The following is a 10,320-nucleotide window of genomic DNA, read 5'->3' as shown; positions in this document are numbered from 1 at the left end:
TATAGAAAACGAGTTTGAGGTTCACCTTTCTTAGAAACCACTTGTGATCTTATCCCTTAACCTACCCACCAAACTTGGCTTTAGAAGAAAGGAATGAGGGATATCCATGACCAAAACTAAGCGATGGATCAGATATTATAAGGAGGTTCTGATGTATTAATGAACATATACTCGCTACCGATTCTAAAAAGTAAGAGCATTTTCCATTTAAGAGCGTATAATATTGTGACCACAAAAATTAGCAAGCCTTTTCAAAAGACAAAACATTGAATTAAGAAAAAATAAATAAGGTCAAATTAAATATATTGATGGAATGGAATTCACTTTAATTACAAAACAAGTTGATCACTACAACTACCAACTCTCATTTAATCTTCATACTCAAACCTTCTTAACTACTCTAAACAAAAGAATTAAAACGATAAATACATTAAAACTAACAATACCCAACTAATATCAAAAGTACCACTACCTAACAATGTCACTAATCTAGGGCTTGATAAGCTCACTTCAACAGCCTCGGCGTTCTCTTTATTATTGGTCTGCACGAACAATTTCCCAGCTCCTTTGGTACCGTTATCTTCTTCACTATCCATAGTCAGATCACACTTGCCTAACTCTGCAAATGCCACAACGAAACAAAATTTAGACGGCAACGACTTCTTACAAAATGGCTGTGGACTATTCTACCGACCTCCCACAGTTTGTCCCCACTATTTTTCATGGTCACCGTTTAATAAGATCATATCACCAATTCTCCATCACACTTTAACAAATAATGAAAAGATAAAAAGACAAGGACTAAGCAACAGTTTTAGTACTATCCTAACGTTAATGATGTTTGTCTATAACGTGCAGTGATGTAAAATAAGTCTACCCAAGTGGAAAATCCATCAAGACTGACACAGGTTTGACATCACCTGCGCATTGTAGAAAGCAAATATATCTACCATCTAATATGTGCATTAGATTCCCTAGCACTAGCATTACGAGGCAAAAAGAAAACTATTCCTTCGAAAAAGTAACATGTGCATGCTGCATATAATAGCGTAAGTGCAAGAGAAAAGATAAAATACGCACTTGGAGGTACAGTAACAACGTAAGCAGCACCACCGAAATAACAAGCTGAATTAGCACGTCCTTTGTTCTGATAATACGAGTCGAAAGCTATCGTGGCATGTGCACCCAGTGTGTTAGGATCATAACATGCAGCTCCAGGTTGAATCGAACGACAATCAGCGCCACCTTCAGCACCGCAAGCATAATCTAAAGCCTTCTGTAATCTTTCCTTCCCTGATTTCACATTCGCAACACAAAATGGACCCTTTGCAGAGGACGAATTCGAAACCCCACTTGTTCCATTACTTCCGGCAGACTCACCACTGTAAACAGGCTTTGCAGGTGCCTGAGATTGAGCTTTACGATCACTGGCTGGCTTTAACTTCCATGTCTTGACTTGTTCCAATGTAAATGGTATCTCGTAAACTTTTTCTTCACTGGGATAGAAAAGACCGTAATTTCGCTCTGAAGTTGGACCAAATTTCTTGTTCTCATTATACAGAGCAAACAAGTAAACAACAAGCTTTGTTTCTGATTTCAATGGAGTTCCACCACCAGTTAGTACTCTTTTCACTAGGTTTCCGTTATAAGCTTGTGCATTTTCTGGATTAGCACCGATTTCTTCTTTATCACCATTAGACGGCCAACCAGTTTCAGTAACAACGATATCAACATCATCATATTTCAAAGCTTTGATGGCAGCATAAACAGCATCCACTTGAGCATCAAAAAGATTAGTATATTTTAACCCATTTCCTGAATCAACTACACCTGGGTTTTCACGGAACAGGGCATAATCTAAAGATATAACATCAACATTTGCTGAGTAAGCAAAGAATGGGTAGGCATTTAACATGAGGTAAGATTTAGTTTCTCGAAGGAAATTGAACATGGGTTTAATAACTGGCTCGATCAATTCAGTTTTGAATGAGCCGGATGAGGCTGGGAATGAAGATTGCAATGCACTTAAAGCAAATGGTGATGAAATTTTGATACCAGAATCTAGTTTGTAAAAAACAAGAGCTGATTGAACGTTTTTCATAGCGGGTACTAAGACATCTGTTGTGTTATTTGGATCTACAAAAACTTCATTTCCTACTGCAATGGCATGGATTTGGGTTAGTGGGTAGTATGGAACTATGTTTTTTTGCACCCATGAGAGAGCAAAAGATGGGTATTTTGCTGCAGCTGTTAGATTTTCATTTGGTAATGAAACAATTACTTTGATGTTCGAACCTGATAAAGCCTTTAGAACTGCGGAATCAGTATCATATATCTTAACTTTATCAATTCCTTGTGATTTTAGAAGCTCTACTGTTTTTACTGCTGATGGTAAGTCGTTTGCTATTCTTCCATAATTAACTCCAACTGCTCCTGGATCTGCAAATACAGTTAAGAAAACCATCAAACATATTGAAAACAAAACAAATCTAATCTAATCTAATGAGAATTGTTTGATTAATAAAAAAATGAGTAAGTTAAAATTCGCTTACCAGCGAGAGCAAAGACTGAGAGGAGTGAAACACATAAACATACAACTATAAGACGTTCCATGCCCTGGTTCCTTGAAGAACAGAGCACGGAATGTGTTTTAATTTTGAGTGTTCTCTCAAAAACTCTGACAATTAAGATTTATATGAGTACCGCTGCTAATTGGTAAGAAAATCTTTCAAATAAATTAAGAGACTGAAGAAGACTTGATGGAAAATCTTTGTAATTTCTCTTTAAAGACTTCTTCTGAGAGAGGGAGAGCTGCTGAACGTTGAACACGATTTAGAGAGAGTGGGGTGTGAAACAACAGAGAGGGATTATTGGGGGAGGAAAGTAAAAGAGGGAGTCGTGCTTTTATCATGGGGAAGAGGGTAAATAAACAGTAGAGTGATGTGGGGATCGAGGAGTAAGAGAAGTGGGACCCAAAGTAGCTGTTCTGACGGGGAACAAAAGTCTCCAACGGACCACTACGCCTATCTCCCTCTTTCCACTACCCTCCAATAACGGACCCACGAGGTCACCAACTAGACCGTTTCTTTCACTCTAAACATTGTCGATAAAGACAATACTTTAATTATGGGGGCCATACTTACTGCTATCATTAATTTGGGATCCATCATATGAACGTTAGATTTTATTTTCTAGGCATCTACTACCAGCTTGGGGAGTAAATTGAACCCGCCCGACAAGACTCATAAAACTGAGTCACGGATCAGATCGCCAACAATGTCAGGATTTTAAGACTGTGCAGTTTTCAACATCGCTAATAGGGTGTCTCGGTTTACCGTGGAGAGGATCACTTTCATGTAAGACAAATTAGAAACGGCTTTGTTTTATGTGTAATTCGGTGCCCTCTTCATTAAATTGGTACATCCCATTAACAACTATGTGAAGTTTTGTTTTGGATTCAGTCTTATTTTGTGTTTCTAGTTTTAGCTCGTTCGAATGAGTATAACCTTATTTCATGGTTGATGATGCCCCTAACTGACGCAATAATATTGATGGTGAATGGTCGAGCGATTTTTCTTTCGTTTGTCGATTTGTGTAACTTTGCACATCAATTAAGAAAAATTAACATTTTCTTTTTTAATGAATAGAACCTCATTCTTTAATTAATGAAATTTGGTTCACCTACAAGAAACAAGACGCAGAAAAACAAAACAAAGAAGAAGAAAAAAATAAAAGATTAAAGTCACTAAATCGAAAAATAACTCGAGGTTTTAACAAATGCAGATCCTATTAGAGTTTATTCTTTCGATCGACCTTTACCGAACTAAATCTATTACCTTCAGATTAAAGCTATTACATTATTATGTTCGTTTCCGCTTCGATGTAAAATGTAAGAAGATTATCAGAAGAGGTGGTGATTTGTCCGAGATTCTGTAAATTTATAAGAAAGAGACATAAATAATACATGGTAGCGTCGAAATAATAAATACTGTAAAACTTGTCGAATCATACTCATCTTTAATAATTAATAGAAAGCCGATATCGGTTTAGACGAAATCACTTGTTTGGTAAATTTTTCTTAATTTATTGTTTCCTAGTAACGACTCAAAAAGTGATGCTAATGGCCCCACATGGCAACTGTGTAGAATTATTTGTTACAAATTGTGAATAACACACTCACAACGTCCCGTTCTTGAACTTGGCAAAACAATATAGAAAAAGAAAACAAACACTCAAAGAGAAAAATGATGCAAACAATAAATAATAGAAAAAACGAGAAATGTGCATAGGATAGTAACAAGCATCGGATGAAGAATTATTTTGGAAAACTGAGGATATATATATATATATATATATAAATGCCTAAGTCATTTTCTTTACACAAAAGTATGTTGGCCTAAGGGTCATGTCTCTTCTTGCTAAAATTCTAGTAAAATAGGGAAAAAAATTGATAAATGAAATGGGAAAAGACGAAGAATGGATATTGAATGAAGATGTCCTAATTCTGAAATGAAAGTTAAGGCAATGACAATAAGATAAGTAAATGGTTATGAGAAGAATGCTCAACAGAAAAGAAAGAAACAAAGGAACCATTGTTAGAAAAAGAAGATGTCGAGACAGAACATGCAAATAGTATGGCCAAAGAGAAGTATTTTCAGGATTTGATAGAAGGAAAACATTACCTGCAAGGAAATGATATCTAATGCCCTCACCACAAAAGAAGGGGATGCTAGTCCTATAATCTAATATTGATTGATGTAGCTGAATATGTGATCAAGTGATGATGTAATCAAAATGTGTTGGTCCAGCACAGCTCAGCCTACGAAATCACATGCTTAACGTTCTACGTGTTGTGTTGTGAATCTTTTGATGTGCCAGAGATTCAGACATGTTGTGTTCTGTTTTGCTAAATGGCGTAATGTGATATATTGTGCCAGAAAAATAATTGTGTAGTGACGTGATGTATTTTGCTAGTACACTTATTTTATGTTTTCCAAAGTAAATATTCTCGAGATATTTTAATTAGTATATGTATTGTTATGGAAATAAATTAGCATAACGAAAATAAAATGTCAACAACTGGCTAAAATAAAGATTTGTGAAATATGCATGAAATGTGATGTATTGCGTAGAGTTTTGTGCATACTACAACGAGCTTTCTTCGCGTACTGTGTTGCGCTATGTCGCGTGTTTACACGTGCCACGTGATGTGCCGTGCTGATGTGCATATTTTTCTGACACATCATAGCATATTAAGCTAACGTGTTGTACCTGTGTCATGCTAGATCATGTGTTGTGTTGTGTTGGGCTCGAATTTTAGCATGTTGTGTTGTGCCATACATGTGCTGGCTTGGCACAATTTCTTTTTTACAGTCCTTTACTGTAAGAGATACCACATGGGAGAAGAAAAAAAACCGTTTGCACCAAGATAGTGTTAGTGTTATCCATATACTTTGTTATCCATAATCTCTCATAGCTGTTAATGGGGTACCATATCATTGGAAACGGTATCAAAATTCATCATATTATAAGATAAATTGTCTTATATGTATTTTGGTACCTCCCGATCAAGTTTTTTAAAGCGTGAAATGAAGCGTGACTCGTTTTTCATTTTTAACAAGTGAAGCTTATGTTGAAGTGTGAAGCGTCGTTTTCATGGTTGATGTTTGAAGCGTCTATAAATATAAATTTAAGTGTGAAAACTAAATTGAAGAAGATAATATTTATATAAATTAAATATAATTCCAATTAATATCAAAAAATTGTGGCTCACTGGTTTAGACATACTATACGTTGATTAGTAGGTGTGGGGTTCAAATCCCCCTTCAGAATCAGAACTTTATATTTCGTTATTCTTATTTCAAAATTTTAGGTGGGAAATGCAGTGAAGCAAATATTATTAGGGAATCTTGCGCTTTCTGTAAGATTCGCTTCATTATAGCGATTCCGAGTGTTTTTGATAATTTTGGAGCGAAGCGTATGCTTTTAAAAATTATGTTCCTAGTAATCTGGTATTCCTATTAGAACAAGGACTATAGGGGTAGAGAGTTTGTTTCAAATTGAAAGACTTGTCAAATTTGGTCCCACTATGGGTAGAGGGAAACCCTTTTTCACCCAAACTCAATACATTCTCTTTCAGTTGAAGGAGTGACTGAAAGTCTTCAGTACACTGCAAACAGTTTTCTTTATAAAACTAAAATTTAAAAAAAAATGGCAAACAGTTTGCCTTATGAAACTAAAATGAAAAACAAAGGCAAACAGTTTGCCCTATGTAACTAAAATGAAAAAAAAAAGTCGACAAACAGTTTTCCCTATGAAACTAAAATGGAAAAAAAAAGATATGATTTTCCTTATGCAACTAAAATGAAAGAAAAAAAATGCAGCAAGCAGTTTGCCTTATGTAGCTAAAATGGAAAAGGAAACGGCAAATAGTTTGCCTTGTGAAACTAAAAAAAAAGAAAAAAAGGCAAATAGTTTTCCTATATATATTATCCCTCTATCTCAAGGTGAATTTTACGCTCCTTCGACTAGCCTTTTTTTTTTAAGGATGGACTATTTTAGAGTCTATCCTACAATCCTTGCTTTTCTTCTTCTTTTTTTTTGAGAAATTTTTTTAAAGTTTTATTAAAATGAAATGTGAATTGTTGATGGGTGAAAACAATTTCCTGGTTTTTGAGGAAAAGTGGAGAGACGAGTGATTCCTCGATCGAGCAAATTGCCTAAACCTTTAACAAACAGATGCACTGCACGGGAGTGCTTTGAGTTTGAGAAATCAATCTGTAGGACTCCGGCCTAAAACCAAGACAATGGTCGTCCTAGAGTCAATTCAGTTACAAAGAGGGATGAGGGTCGATCTGTAGGAGGGAAGATGAGATGTGTGAGATCAACGATGATTGAATGATTGTGTATGTGTTAGAGACTTCTACAAGTTTGATGAAACGTCAGTGAATTTTGATAAGTTCGATTGAGTTCTCTTGATTTAAGTTCCCTTGTTCAATCGTGGAATAATGAACTTATTTATATTGCAGGAATAGTAAACACATTGATCTCCAGTAAGTGTGACGGTTGAGGAGTGAAAGAGTGGGAAAGTGGAAAATCGTGGATAAACCAGTTCAACATGCGTGGGAGAATTGGTTAATTTTCCACCCACTACTTTGCTAACTCCTTCAACTTCTTGCACGACTTACTCACATTTCTCATCATGGGTGTACACACGTGCCATAGGCCGCCATACCAAAACCCTAGCGAATATCCCCCCATGTGACATGATTGATGTCTCATGAATGTGGAGTCTGCAAGGCAGACGTGTATTTAATTGGTCAATTGCTGATTTGACTAGACCGTGAATCTTAGCCTTGATGAGTCGAGCATAATGGTCAAATGTGGTATGTTATGAGACTCATGGATTGAGCATAAGGTGTCTGCTGAGACAGAATAATGTACAGACGTTGAGTCTTGACGAATTGTGATATATCATTTTACCAGTTGAGGTAATAATGATGTTATGATAATATTGATTGATGCGCGTCCGATGAGATTGCTCGATCATGGACCTATTCTGATATGTCGAGCATTCGACAGGAAATTAGAGGTTGCTGAATTATGAGTTATCTAGAGTGCTCATTCCTATCTACTATGTCATGAATTATCGAATAAAAAAGTAGGATTAAAATATTAGTGAATGTTAGACAATCGAATGTTCAGTTGGATGGACATTCAATGAAGTATTGGATGATCGGCTAAGTCGATGGTCATCCAATGAGGGTGCTCTCGTCAGTCGAGCAAACAAAAATGTTGGTAGCAGGATCGAATATTAATTAAAAATATTGATTGCTGGATCCATATAAAAGTTTTCTACATTTATCGAATTATCGTAAATTCGAAACCCTGATTTTGGAGAACCCTGGATGGAGAGTTGTCCAATGTGGGTCAAGAAATATCGACCAACCAATGGGCATGAGAGCCGGCCATTGGTGGTGAACGTATGTCCGAGCGTGCGGAGGAATGTCCATGAATGAGGATTAATTATTGGAGAATCCTGAAAGATATGGATTATTATTTAAATTATAATAATAAAATACATGGGACCGGCTGGCCATGATGACCAAGGAACCGGACGGTCTGCTCATGGTGATGCACGGTCACCATGTCCCTCGCGCGTCCATTCTTGAGAATTTTAGGTAATTTTGTTGGACGTTTGAACAATACTTTGGATTTTCAGAAGAGTTTGATCTTGACTGAAACTTTCAATTTTACATGAATGAGAAAGTAGGACTTTGCTCGCACATTTAAAATTTTAAGAATATTAAAATAATGATATTTTAATATTTTTCGTGAGAAGCACAGACGGTCGTGGGACTTTTTTGACTTTTTTGGAGATTTGAGCAATATTGGAGAAATATGGAAACCAAGAGTTTGCTCGAACGTGGGAGCTTCAAGAGATGTGGAAGAAAAAATAATGAAAAGTAAAAGTGAGAGGCTAGACTAGCCACGGCACGGGCATGGCCGTCCGTCGAGCCCGGTCACGTGCGCCCCTTATTCTTTTTCTTTTATTATTATTTTGCTTCCCTTTCCTATTTTGCATAGGTCTCCATATATCCTCGCGCGTGCGTCCAATAGTTTATTTTAAAATACAAAATAAATAATTTTACTGATAAAAAGAAAACCTAATAGTCGTGGGACTAGGTTTTTGGAAAGTTGAGCAATATTTGGAAAAATATGGAAACTAGGAGTTTTGCTTAAACCATGGAGTTTCAAGAGATGAGGGAAACAATATTAATAATGAAATAAGGAATTGGAGAGGTGTGGGACCGGCCGGTGGGCCCAGTCCCGTGAAACCTCTTCCCAATTTTTTTATTATTATTCCTTAGTTTTTCATATTTCCTCATTCGTCCATATATTTGGATGTTCGTTCGTGCATATTTTTGGGTGCTCGTTCATGCATTATTGATAAGTACACTCGCACCATTTTCTTGGGGCTTACTAGGTGGTGGCCCATATGCCCGAAAATGAATATTTATTACTAATCCATGGAATTCTGCTGGGAAAAGCCATGAATTGAAGTAATAAAATATTATGATGAAGATAGAATATTTTCTAGGAATTCAATTGATGAATATTGCGACTAGAATTAATTAAATTGATGGCTCTATACTAGCAGGCAATCTGTCTAGGAGCATTATATTTATTCGAAAGTCGAAGTATGAGGTAGTTAAGCATCATACTCGTTCTGAATGTTTAGTCTGCATAGTCAGGGAACATTTGCGACATTCTGAAGATGTTATTGCTCTATACTAGTGGTCAATCCATCTAGGAGTCGTCCAATCTTTCTCGATTTTATACAGAAAGTGAATACTGAAATTGCTTAACATTGATGAAATATGCAAAATATTGAAAGCTCGGTTGAGAGGCTTTAGTGATTGCATATTTATATGTTTTCTGAGAGGCTATACACTCAGTAAGAGATTATCGTGACATGAGCTTTCACGCTTAAATTCTGAAGTACGAATTTCACATACTCGTCTGATTGCTGGATCAGAGATATGCAAAATTATGATCTTACGATTTTAGCCTTCGTGAAAAATCTACCATCAATATGAACACAAGAGGAGAAAACTAAGGCCTAAAGCCTCAGCCCAATTAGATTGCCTTGTTAGTTACGCTCAAAAACTGTAACTAAAATACAGTCTCCAAATGAGACATTAGTAAACCATTTTGGAAAGGATCTGAAAAGGCGGAGGTACAACAACCACACCCAATATTTCGCTTAGCAATCTGTATGGACAAACTCTAATATAATTTTAAGAGAATCAATAAGACTCAATCTTAAAAACGTATGTCAAAGAGTTAATATCTCAATCTCTCGATTTGATCTATACTTAAGCAAATAAAAATCTGCGAGTCTTTATCAAATACTAGAGAGATAACTTGAACGGTACCAAAGACCAATGTTCAAGTATCAATCAATTTCAATCAACAACCAAAGGTCGGATTTCCAATTGATTGATTCTAACGCACAACCTGTGATATTTAAATTATAAAGATAAACAATATAATGCGGAAATAGAAATAACACAGACACCAGAATTTTTTTAACGAGGAAACCGCAAATGCAGAAAAACCCCGGGACCTAGCCCAGATTGAACACACACTGTGTTAAGCCGCTACAGACACTAGCCTACTACAAACTAACTTCAGTCTGGACCGTAGTTGAACCCCAATCAATCTCACACTGATCCAAGGTACAGTTGCGATCCTTACGTCTATGATCCCAGTAGGATACTACGCACTTGATTCCCTTAGATGATCTCACCCACAACT

General features: G+C 36.3%; 1 protein-coding gene across 1 annotated transcript; it reads right to left on the bottom strand.

Moving 5' to 3' along the window:
• Positions 1-271: 271 nt before the first annotated feature.
• LOC113288044 (glucan endo-1,3-beta-glucosidase 14-like) lies at positions 272-2,884 on the bottom strand. Its single transcript, XM_026536985.1, has 3 exons — positions 2,553-2,884; positions 1,081-2,439; positions 272-619 (listed from the first exon to the last, which is right to left on the bottom strand). Exons 1-3 carry the CDS (start codon positions 2,611-2,613, stop codon positions 414-416), a joined length of 1,626 nt encoding a protein of 541 aa, XP_026392770.1. The 5' UTR covers positions 2,614-2,884; the 3' UTR covers positions 272-413.
• Between the last annotated feature and the right edge of the window lie 7,436 nt (positions 2,885-10,320).

This window comes from Papaver somniferum, chromosome 6 (genome assembly GCF_003573695.1).
Source record: "Papaver somniferum cultivar HN1 chromosome 6, ASM357369v1, whole genome shotgun sequence".
In the NCBI taxonomy this organism is placed as follows: domain Eukaryota; kingdom Viridiplantae; phylum Streptophyta; class Magnoliopsida; order Ranunculales; family Papaveraceae; genus Papaver; species Papaver somniferum.
Note: the sequence above shows the minus strand (reverse complement) of the source record. Positions and strands in the feature narration are given on the sequence as shown.